Source organism: Silurus aristotelis, assembly GCF_946808225.1.
Source record: "Silurus aristotelis genome assembly, chromosome: 23".
Taxonomy (NCBI): Eukaryota; Metazoa; Chordata; class Actinopteri; order Siluriformes; family Siluridae; genus Silurus; species Silurus aristotelis.
The window spans coordinates 19,260,809-19,274,244 of NC_139596.1; the positions used below are offsets into that span (position 1 = coordinate 19,260,809).

Below are 13,436 nucleotides of genomic sequence, written 5' to 3' on the forward strand. Positions count from 1 at the left end.
ATCTTGTCATTTTGTTTAATTTTATTCGTCTTTGTTTCTGATGGATTTTTTCTGCATTTCTTGTTCTTCACTGCTTTATTCTTTTTCTTTCTCTGTTTGTCCCTTGTTTGTTTTGTTTTTTTTAACCTGTAGTATTTTTTCGCTTCTCATTTTCACCTGGCTTTTTGTTCTTTCCATCTCACGCTCTCCCTCTCTTTCTCCCTCTGTCTTGTGATAGAGAGATAAGGGAGCATAAAGGATAAAGGACACGGTGAAGTTTCTCGTGTTTCTTCTGGCTCCTAGGAGAAGAACAGCGCCTTATAATTGTGTACCCATGAGAGACAGACAGAGAGGGAGAGAGAGATGGGGAGAGAGAGAGAGAGGTGGATAGAGGGAAACAAGGGAGGGAGGGTTCTGGAGAAGTGGGCTTTCTGCCTGTCTGCTCTCCATGTTATTCAAGAATCTCTCTTAGTATGTGGTGCTGGTGGAGCTCAGAGTGATGGGAATCGTTCCTCATGGTTCCTCTCCTTTCTTTTACAGGTCCTCGGGGGCCACCAGGGCTTCCAGGAGCAAAGGGTTTACCTGGACCTCCAGGACCACCCGGACCCCCAGCACCTGTTGCTGAAGACAGTAAGACAGCACTCAAGTTTAAACACATCCAACCACATCCACTCATGTCTAATCATGTCCACTAATCCCCTCGCATCTAATCATGTCCACTTGAGTCTTATCATGTCTTTTCATGTCCTCACATCTAATCATGCCCGCTTGCCTCTAATCACATCCACTCGTGTCTAATCATGTCCACTCACGTCTTCTTGTCCAGTCATGTCCCCTCACATCTAATTATGTCTAATCACATTCACTTATGTCCAATCATGTCTAATTACATTAACTCACATCTAATTATGTCCACTCACATTCACTTGCATCTTATCACGTCCACTTATGTCCCCTCACTTCTACTCATGTCTAAACATGTCCACTCACATCTTACATCCACTTTTGTCCTCACATTACACCCTTTCTTTCTTTCTTTCTTTCTTTCTTTCTTTCTTTCTTTCTTTCTTTCTTTCTTTCTTTCTTTCTTTCTTTCCTTCTTGCTTGCTTGCTTTCTTGCTTTCTTGCTTGCTTTCTCTTCTTGCTCTTCCTATTTGACCCCTCCTTTTTATTTTCTCCTACTTTTTCCACTTTTCTCCTCTTTTCATCCCTAAATCACCTCTGTTTTTTTTACTCTATACCTTCACTGCTTCTCTATCCTTCTTCCTTCTTTTTTTACCTTCTATTCTCCTCCTCATCATACTCTGTTCTCTCCTCTTTTGCACCCCTTCTTTGTTCTCTACTTGTTTTTTTTTCTTCCTCCTCTCTTCTTCTCTTTCTTTTTTTGTACTGTTCTCCTTTACTGTTTTATACTGTTCCCCGTTTTTTTCTTTACATTGCTCAGAACATCCGTTATCATCACCATCATCACCATCACCATCACCACATCTACCGTTATCATCACCATCTTCACCATCACCACATCTACCGTTATCATCACCATAACCACATCTACCGTTATCATCACCATCTTCACCATCACCACATCTACCGTTATCATCACCATAACCACATCTACCGTTATCATCACCATCATCACCATAACCACATCTACCGTTATCATCACCATCTTCACCATCATCACCATCACCATCATCACCATCATCATCACCATCACCATCATCATCACCACATCTACCGTTATCATCACCATCACCATCACATCACCACATCTACCGTTATCACCATCATCATCACCATCATCATCACCACATCTACCGTTATCATCACCATCACCATCACATCACCACATCTACCGTTATCATCACCATCATCATCACCATCACATCACCACATCTACCGTTATCATCACCATCATCATCATCACCATCACATCACCACATCTACCGTTATCATCACCATCATCACCATAACCACATCTACCGTTATCATCACCATCTTCACCATCATCACCATCACCGTCATCATCACCATCACCATCATCATCACCACATCTACCGTTATCATCACCATCACCATCACATCACCACATCTACCGTTATCATCACCATCATCATCACCATCACATCACCACATCTACCGTTATCATCACCATCACATCACCACATCTACCGTTATCACCATCATCACCATCACCATCACATCACCACATCTACCGTTATCATCACCATCATCACCATCACCATCACATCACCACATCTACCGTTATCATCACCATCATCACCATCATCACCATCACCACATCTACCGTTATCATCACCATCATCACCATCACCACATTTACCGTTATCATCACCATCATCACCATAACCACATCTACCGTTATCATCACCATCATCACCATAACCACATCTACCGTTATCATCACCACCATCACCACATCTACCGTCATCATCACCATAACCACATCTACCGTTATCATTACCATCATCACCATAACCACATCTACCGTTATCATCACCATCTTCACCATCATCACCATCACCGTCATCATCACCACATCTACCGTTATCATCACCATAATCACCATCACCACATTTACCGTTATCATCACCATCATCACCATCACCACATCTACCGTCATCATCACCATCATCACCATAACCACATCTACCGTTATCATTACCATCATCACCATAACCACATCTACCGTTATCATTACCATCATCACCATAACCACATCTACCGTTATCATCACCATCTTCACCATCATCACCATCACCGTCATCATCACCACATCTACCGTTATCATCACCATAATCATCACCATCACATCACCACATCTACCGTTATCATCACCATCTTCACCATCATCACCATCACCGTCATCATCACCACATCTACCGTTATCATCACCATAATCACCATCACCACATTTACCGTTATCATCACCATCATCACCATCACCACATCTACCGTCATCATCACCATCATCACCATAACCACATCTACCGTTATCATTACCATCATCACCATAACCACATCTACCGTTATCATTACCATCATCACCATAACCACATCTACCGTTATCATCACCATCTTCACCATCATCACCATCACCGTCATCATCACCACATCTACCGTTATCATCACCATAATCATCACCATCACATCACCACATCTACCGTTATCATCACCATCACCATCACATCACCACATCTACCGTTATCATCACCATCACATCACCACATCTACCGTTATCATAACCATCATCATCACCATCACCACCACATCTACCGTTATCACCATCATCATCACCATCACATCACCACATCTACCGTTATCATCACTATCATCATCATCACCATCACATCACCACATCTACCGTTATCATCACCATCATCACCATCACCACATCTACCGTTATCATCACCATCATCACCATCACCACATCTACCGTTATCATCACCATCATCACCATCACCACATCTACCGTTATCATCACCATCATCACCATAACCACATCTACCGTCATCATCACCATCATCATCACCATCATCATCACCACATCTACCGTTATCATCACCATCATCATCACCATCACATCACCACATCTACCGTTATCATCACCATCATCACCATCACATCACCACATCTACCGTTATCATCATCATAACCATCATCATCACCATCACCATCACATCACCACATCTACCGTTATCATCACCATCATCATCACCATCACATCACCACATCTACCGTTATCATCACCATCATCATCATCACCATCACATCACCACATCTACCGTTATCATCACCATCATCACCATCACCACATCTACTGTTATCATCACCATCATCACCATCACCATCATCACCATCACCACATCTACCGTTATCATCACCATCATCACCATCACCACATCTACCGTTATCATCACCATCACCATCACCACATCTACCGTTATCATCACCATCATCACCATCACCACATCTACCGTTATCATCACCATCATCACCATCACCACATCTACCGTTATCATCACCATCATCACCATAACCACATCTACCGTTATCATCACCATCATCACCATAACCACATCTACCGTTATCATCACCATCATCACCATCACCATCATCACCGTCATCATCACCACATCTACCGTTATCATCACCATAATCACCATCACCACATTTACCGTTATCATCACCATCATCACCATCACCACATCTACCGTCATCATCACCATCATCACCATAACCACATCTACCGTTATCATTACCATCATCACCATAACCACATCTACCGTTATCATTACCATCATCACCATAACCACATCTACCGTTATCATCACCATCTTCACCATCATCACCATCACCGTCATCATCACCACATCTACCGTTATCATCACCATCATCATCACCATCACATCACCACATCTACCGTTATCATCACCATCACCATCACATCACCACATCTACCGTTATCATCACCATCACATCACCACATCTACCGTTATCATAACCATCATCATCACCATCACCACCACATCTACCGTTATCACCATCATCATCACCATCACATCACCACATCTACCGTTATCATCACTATCATCATCATCACCATCACATCACCACATCTACCGTTATCATCACCATCATCACCATCACCACATCTACCGTTATCATCACCATCATCACCATCACCACATCTACCGTTATCATCACCATCATCACCATCACCACATCTACCGTTATCATCACCATCATCACCATAACCACATCTACCGTCATCATCACCATCATCATCACCATCACCATCATCATCACCACATCTACCGTTATCATCACCATCATCATCACCATCACATCACCACATCTACCGTTATCATCACCATCATCACCATCACATCACCACATCTACCGTTATCATCATCATAACCATCATCATCACCATCACCATCACATCACCACATCTACCGTTATCATCACCATCATCATCACCATCACATCACCACATCTACCGTTATCATCACCATCATCATCATCACCATCACATCACCACATCTACCGTTATCATCACCATCATCACCATCACCACATCTACTGTTATCATCACCATCATCACCATCACCATCATCACCATCACCACATCTACCGTTATCATCACCATCATCACCATCACCACATCTACCGTTATCATCACCATCACCATCACCACATCTACCGTTATCATCACCATCATCACCATCACCACATCTACCGTTATCATCACCATCATCACCATCACCACATCTACCGTTATCATCACCATCATCACCATCACCACATCTACCGTTATCATCACCATCATCACCATAACCACATCTACCGTTATCATCACCATCATCACCATAACCACATCTACCGTTATCATCACCATCATCACCATCACCACATCTACCGTTATCATCACCATCACCATCACCACATCTACCGTTATCATCACCATCACCATCACCACATCTACCGTTATCATCACCATCACCATCACCACATCTACCGTTATCATCACCATCATCACCATCACCACATCTACCGTTATCATCACCATCATCACCATCATCACCATCACCGTCATCATCACCATCACCACATCTACCGTTATCATCACCATCATCAGGAGAACTAGTCAGTAATTCTGGCCGTGTGGTCCAGCAGGATCTACAGCAAGTGAATTCTCAAGTCCATATGAAGTGTTGGTGTTTCTGTTGATCTGAAGGTGATGAGGTTCTAGAAGATAAGATGATGGTTCGGGTCTCTGTGCGTGAGCGTGGGCAGGGTGGAGAGACAGAGGGGTGGACGGGGTGGACAGGGTGAGATGGGTTGAGACGGGGTGAGACGCTGCAGCCCCATGCTGAGGGAAAAACAGACCTGTCTGTCTTACATCTGACACTGATGTCACTCAACCACTTCCAGATGTGTGTGAGGAGTCAAACAGCAGGGTGGAGTCATGGTGTGTGTGTGTGTGTGTGTGTGTGTGTGTAGCACTGTTTCTCACATGCCCTGGGTGAACTCAGGTAATCCAGAACAATTTTTCAGCTTTTTTTTGTGTTTTTTGTCTCGTTTCCTCTCATCAGTTCAGGACTGAAAGCTCTAGCGGATGCAGATCCGAGTTAACGAGATCAGATGTGTTATTTTTTTATTCTTCGGATCATTCGTCTGATTTGTCACGTTCATTAACGATTAGACTCTTGTGAGTGTGATCTGTGTTAGATGATATTGGACATAAGGGAGACGTCAGTAGTTAGGGAGCGTGTCCAAAATGACGCATTCGAATGAAAAATGTAAAAAAACAAAACCGCACAACATCTGGATTATGGGTGTCGTGTAATAATATAATATAATGTCGATAATGGAAGTCATCCATTACATCCGTATTACATACGCTCTATGGCCAAAAGTTTGTGGACACCTGAGCATAATGTTAGTGAAGTCAGGTAGTGATGTAGGTGAGAAGGTCAGGCCAGTGTTCACATTCATCCCAGGAGATCTTCCACTCCAACCATGGAAAGCAGATCTTCATTGAGCTGGAATAGGCAAAGGGAAAGTCTCATGCTCCTGCATCCAAAGACTCAGATACAATTGTGTATGTCCAAGTTTGTGGACCAGTTTGAGGAAGAACTACACCAGAGTAGAAATGACAGGTGCCCTGATACTTTTCACCAGTGTGTATCTGTGATGTAGTGAAACGTTTTCTCTGTTTCTTTTCTCACTGTGCAACAATGAACATACAAAACACACACACACACACACACACACACACACACACATTGTTTCGCGAGAGAGAGAGAGAGAGAGAGAGAGAGAGAGAGAGAGAGAGAGAGAGAGAGAGAGAGAGAGAGAGAAAAAGTACACTTTTTTGTGTGAGAACAGCACCATCTACAGGACAGAGGGTAACACCACACCAGAAAGAAAAAAAGAAAGAAAGAAAATCACTGATTTGAAGTCAGAAAGGAGTGTTTCTGATCTCTAACACTCATGGTGTGTGTGTGTGTGTGTGTGTGTGTGTGTGTGTGTGTGTGTGTGTGTGTGTGTGTGTGTGTGTTTACAGGTGAGAAGAAAAACTTGCTGCTGTCCAATAGTTTTCCCGATCCTCGACTGGTTCCTGCTCAGGGGCCTCCGGGACCCACAGGTCAGTTTTGATACACACACACACACACACACACACACACACACGCACACACAGCAGAATACCATCACATGCACATGCACATGCAGATTTAATAATATCTGATTGAAAATCGAGTATAAATCTTTCCACACTGTTAATATCACATGACTGGTTTATAAAGGTCACATGATCATTGGCGCGTCCTGGTTGGAGAAGCGCTTCTTTTTTAAACTTTTTTTTATGAACAATAAAAAGACTTTTGGCTCCGTATTAAATCCGTCTGTTCACTACTGAGAAATAATAACAGTAATACTATTATTCTAGTAGTGTTTTCCTGCTGGATGTAACCAGGGGTGTGGCCTCCTCCCGAGTGACTCCGCCTCCAACCATAGCTCACGCTGGTCTGTAGTTGGGTTTGAAGAGGATGATGTATAGCGTCATGCTGAAGACCTTCACGGTCCCCCAGAGCTGTACGGTGGAAGAGCAAATGCAGTACAAATCAAAATCCCAGTACCAGCTGTTATGATCTCACACCACCATCAGACTCATCAGATGTTCCTGATAATGAAGAACAGCAGATCCAGCCTCATCCACACTATACCCAACTCAATTAAAACAAAGACACACACTTCCCTCCCCTGCCTTTACCTCACCTTCTAACCAGCACACAGACCCTGGATAACCCTGGATAACCCTGGATGACCCTGGATGACCCTGGATAACCCTGGTTCTGCTTCTCCTCAATGCCACTCGAACCTGTTCCAGCATGACGATGCCCTTGTGCACAAATCCAGTTTCATGAAGATCTGCTTCCCACAGGTTGGACGATGTGTGCAGATCTCCTGCTATAAACCATATGGAACACTTTTGGGATGAATGTGAACGCTGCCTGCACCCCAGGAACCTCCTCACCTTCTCACCTACATCAGAACCTGACTTTACTCACACACATGTAGCAGAATGAATCTCCACAAATCTCTGTGTGAACATCACAAAAACTTTGGGGGAAATGGGAACATCCACAAGCTTTTGGAAAGACGAGCGAGAGATTTATATTAAAAGATAAAAAGAACATTTAATTTGAAGATATAAAGTCTCGTAATATTAAGAATAAATATTTAAATATATTTTTGCAATTACTTAAAAAAAATATTTTTTTAAATGTGAAAATAAATTATTATAATTCTTAAATTATTTATATTTGAACAGTGACGCACTCATTGGTTTGGAACAGTTTATTTATTTATTTATTTATTTATTTATTTTCTCAGGAGAACTTTATCTCCGTGACTTATCTCATATGATTTATTTATTTTTTAATAAAATCATTATTAATTAGGAGAATTCAAGCCCAAATTCTCTCCAGTGGTTGTTTCCAGCTGTGCTCGGTTCCTCGGAGACGCGTCGGGGGATATTTTACGGCCGTGTCGGTTTTTATTGGGGAATAAAACGTCCGTGACCTCGATGGCGAGGACGTGATTCCCGGACTCGTGTCTGGATCTAACTCGGAGCTGTGTGTCGGTTTATAAACGCCGTCTCCGCCGTCTCTGGAGCGGTTTAGCGTTTATCTGCTCGTGCGTCTGGCGGCTGTACGATGACGTTATGAAATGTGCTGCGTGATTTATTATCACGTCTTTATCTGGTAAAGGCCAGAACGCTCGCTCAGGGAGAAGATCATGAACAGGATTGTATTTCATTGTGTTTTATTAGTCGACTGATTCCGCTCGGGGTTTGGAGTCGAGATGTTTGTGTGAGGGAGGAAAAAAAGGGATTTTTTTGGGGGTGTAGTGTTTTACAGAGTAATGATAATAAAATTATACTGTATGAGGGTTTGGAGTTTGGAGACTGATGGTGTAACTGGTGCTCTTCTGACCCACGTGTGTTCCCACGTCTGCCATTTCATCACCAACAGCGAGTTAGAACAAAGCAAACGTGAAATTCTGGACAAATCTGCCACAGAGACGTTTGAGGTTTCGAGCGGCGCACTCGCTTCAAGACCTGAAGAACATCACTGGAAGAAGATAAGAGATCAGGAAGACCTTCGAAGAGCTCCACCCCCAAAAACATCGAAACCGTTCAGCAACTCGTGCATGATGATCGTCGGAGAACAATCCACATGTTCTCAATTCCGCTCACACTCTACAAATCTGGATTCTCCCTTTAACTGATCTGGGAGACCCAAACCTGTTCCAGCATGGCAATGCCCCTGTGCACAAATCCAGCTCAATGAACATCGGCTTTCCATGGTGTTGAAGTGGAAGATCTCCTGCTATAAACCCTATTGAACACTTTTGGGATAAATGTGAACCCTGACAGCACCCCAGGTCTCCTCACCTCAGAGGAACATCTTCCCAGAAGAGTTGTTTATTATAACAGCGAACGTGGTTTAAATGCTGAACGAGATGTTCAAGAAGAAGCACAGACCAATCTTATGCTCAGGTGTCCACAAACTTTTGTCCGTACAGTGTGTTAACTCCATGATGCTTTATACTGAGTGAGATGAACATTAGAGATCAGACAGTGTTAATGTTATAGGAGTATCTGATGCGTCCTGTTTCCCTTTGTAGGAGCTCATGGACCAGCTGGACCCCCAGGACCTACTGGACCAAGTGTGAGCTAAAACACACTTTCACAGCAGGAACTGTGATTTTTTTTTTAATGGACCTCTGTGTGTGTGTGTGTGTGTGTGTGTGTGTGTGGTGGTGGTTTAATGTGTGTGTATGTTATGTTCCATTCTCTCAGGGAAAGCCCGGTTCCCCTGGTGCACCAGGACCCACAGGACCAAAAGGAGAGCGAGGAGAGAGGGTGAGTGTGAAACATTAAAAGTGTAAACTTTACCTGGTTTTATCTTCATCTCCACCCATCCTCACACTGACACCAACCTTCTCTCCCTGCAGGGGCCTCTGGGGTATCCAGGAGAGAGGGGCTTCAAAGGAGAGCCAGTAAGATTTCTACCTCAGTCAGCATCCTCACTACCATCAACTTTTAGATCTCCATCACCCTCCACATCTCCATCACCACAGTCACCGCAATCATCTCCATCACCCTCCACGTCTCCATCACCACAGTCAACGCAATCATCTCCATCACCTTCCACATCTCCTTCCACATCTTCCCATCACCTTCCACATCTTCATCAACTTCCTCTCTAGCTTTACCTTCCACATCTCCATCACCACAGTCACCGCAATTATCTCAATCACCTTCATCACTATCCTCATCTCCACCATCACCTCTATCACCTTCCCCATCTTCCTTCTTTACTTTGATCATTTTCCTCACCTCCTTCAATTCCATCACCTTGAACTCTATCCCCACTGTTACTTCCATCGCTTTCCTCAGCTTCATCACCACCCTGATCTCCATCTACTTTTACTTCCATCACTTCTAATGCCACCTTTACATTCTTCACCTTTCTTAGCTTCCTTACTTTCATCCCCTCGGTCATCACCTCCATCAATTCCTTCACCTTCCTCACCTCCATCAATCCCTTCACCTTCCTCACCTCCATCAAATCCCTCACCTTCCTTACCACCATCAAATCCCTCACCTCCATCAAATCCCTCACCTTCCTCACCTCCACCAAATCCCTCACCTTCCTCACCCCCATCAAATCCCTCACCCCCATCAAATCCCTCACCTTCCTCACCTCCATCACGTTATCACTTTATTCACTTTAACTTTCAGTCTGGCAATTTCCTCTCCAGTCTCATGCCTGGGTTCAGGACTCCTTTCCACTTGATGTCCACACGTCTCCTCGCGGATCAGCACACTTGCTCTTTTTAGCACCCGCTGCCCCTCACTTCCTTCTCCTGCGCCCGCCCGAGTGCACCCGTTTCTTCCCGCTGGTTCCGTCTAGCTCCGCCCTCCACTCGCCTCACTTCACTTTGTTTATCTCCATCACCTTCATCTTTCTTTCTTTCAGTGCTGTGATGGGTATTTACTGTAAAAAGCAGTGGTAACTGGATGTTGTTTACTTGCAGGGTGAACGAGGACTGAAGGGAGAGCCGGGTGAGAAAGGACTTCCGGTAAGTGTGTGTGTGTGTGTGTGTGTGTGTGTGTGTGTGTGACAAATTTACTGCTGCCCCTAATACCCTCGCTAAAAACTCTGACCCCTACAGGAGAGAGCAGGACATGTGTCTCCGCTGTAACACTTTCTTTTTCCCTGATCAGAATGTTGCAGGTTTTTTACACCGTGCTGGTGCGTGTGTGTGTGTGTGTGTGTGTGTGTGTGTGTGTGTGTGTGTGTGTGTGTGTGTGTGTGTGACAGATTTACTGCTGCCCCTAATACCCTCGCTAAAAACTCTGACCCCTACAGGAGAGAGCAGGACATGTGTCTCCGCTGTAACACTTTATTTTTCCCTGATCAGAATGTTGCAGGTTTTTTACACCGTGCTGGTGCGTGTGTGTGTGTGTGTGTGTGTGTGTGTGTGTGTGTGTGTGTGTGTGTGTGTGTGTGTGTGTGTGTGTGTGTGTGTGTGTGTGCGCGCGAGAGATTTTTTACCATCACGCATTATCCCTCAGTGCACGTTCCCTCAGACCGATCTGATGAGGGGTTTCAGATGGAACCTGCACTGACAGGAAGCTGCTTCACTCTCACTCGCTCACTTCCTGTGCGTGTTGGGTTTGATTGGGCTCATTTTTGTTGTGATGGTCACAGCACTGCTGCTGAGTTGCCCAGGTACACTGACCTGAAACCTGAAGCCCCAGGAAAAGGACAAGGTCTAATCAAACACCTGCTTCCTTTTAGATGCAATGTGGGAGGAGCAAACCATGGGTATGGGGATACCAGTGGGAGGTTCACTTGGACAAATCAGGAAGCCCCTTATCTTTTATTAAAACTGTCTAATCTAAACTATCTAATCTAATCCAACCTAGCAGGACAAATCAAACCTAGTAAATGAACTATAATCCAAGCTAGAGAATGAAATCAAATCTGATCAAACCTAACAAATAACTCTAATCTAGAAAGACAAATCTGATTTGAATTATTCGAATGTGATCTAAACTGCAAGTGATATCTAATCTACCTTACCAAATAAATTGTAACCTAGTGAGTAAAATCTAATGTAACTTCATTTAACCTAGCGAGACAAATCAATGAGTCAAATGTCATTTAACTTGCATGTGAAAGTTAATCCAGGATATCAAGGGAATTTACATAACCTAGCGAGTTTGATCTAATCTAACCTAGCAAGAGTAACCTGATTTATGACTGTGAGAAAAATCTAATCTAACATAGTAAGACAAACCTAACCTGATAGAAAATTGTCTGTTATAGAAAATTAGCAATGGAAATCCAATCCAAACTAGTAAGAGAAATGTAATCTGACCTGACTAATCAAAATCCAATTATACCTAGAAGATTAGATCTTATCAAACCAGAAATAACTAGAGATAATCTAATCTAGAAAGAGAAATGTAATCAAGGCAAATAAACTAGTATGTGAAGTGGAATCTTGCCTAGTAGGCAAAAATCTTATCAAATCTATCAAAGTTAATCTAATCTAAATTGTGACTTAGACAGTGGGTAATATATTTGGACAGTCTCAGGTGGGCCCGATCTATTTTGTGACATGATGTACAGTCTGAAACGAATGTTTTCCTGGTCAGCGTACATGGGCATTGTTTACTTTGTGTGTGGTGTTATTGTTTGTTTGTTGTGTTGGTGGTGGGGTGCTGTCTCACTGAGTGTTCACTGTCTGATCCTCCCACTCCCACCTACTGACTCCACCCACTGTCTGATCCTCCAGGCTCGGCATACACACACAGTCACTGGTCAAGGTCAAAGTCAAGGTTAAAGGAGCGCTCCAGAATGTATTAAATTATGTTTAGGGCTTTATGTAAATAAATCTAATCTAACATGTGAAAGGTCAACTAGTGCATGAAATCTAATCTAACCCAGAGGGTGAAATCTGAACCAGGACGAGAGCTGATGTAATCTAATTTATGGAGTAAATCAAAACTAGCATGTATATTCTAGTCTAATTTACCTATTTATTGACATCTAATCTAATAAAGCATCTGAAATCTAATCCAACCTATTAAGTCCAATTAACCTAATAGGCATGATCTAGTCTGATTTAGTAAGTAGAATAAAAATTAATGTGTGAAATCTAAACAAATGTTTTGAGTGGTAAAATCTTAATTAATATCTAATCAACCTAACAGTCAGATTTTAACCCAATGAGCGAAATCTAATTCATTAAGTGGAATCTAACTTAGTTGGTGAAATTTAATCTAATCTATCAAGTGTAATTTGACCTATTGGATAAATCTAATGGAATTAACCTAATAAGTAAAA

At 43.0% G+C, this 13,436-nt stretch overlaps 1 protein-coding gene and 1 long non-coding RNA gene across 2 annotated transcripts in view; one reads left to right on the forward strand and one right to left on the reverse strand.

The window, feature by feature from the left end:
* emid1 (EMI domain containing 1) overlaps positions 1-13,436 on the forward strand; it is a 63,779-nt gene that overhangs the window by 42,456 nt on the left and 7,887 nt on the right. Inside the window, exons 9-14 of the mRNA XM_083527497.1 lie at positions 520-609; positions 7,073-7,153; positions 9,700-9,743; positions 9,875-9,937; positions 10,030-10,074; positions 11,116-11,160. Of these exons, the coding sequence (XP_083383623.1) occupies positions 520-609; positions 7,073-7,153; positions 9,700-9,743; positions 9,875-9,937; positions 10,030-10,074; positions 11,116-11,160 (368 nt within the window). The remainder of the gene's footprint in view (positions 1-519; positions 610-7,072; positions 7,154-9,699; positions 9,744-9,874; positions 9,938-10,029; positions 10,075-11,115; positions 11,161-13,436) is intronic.
* On the reverse strand, positions 11,552-12,339 carry LOC310718587. Its single transcript, XR_014531191.1, has 2 exons — positions 12,217-12,339; positions 11,552-12,182 (listed from the first exon to the last, which is right to left on the reverse strand). It is a non-coding gene; the product is annotated as an uncharacterized lncRNA (long non-coding RNA).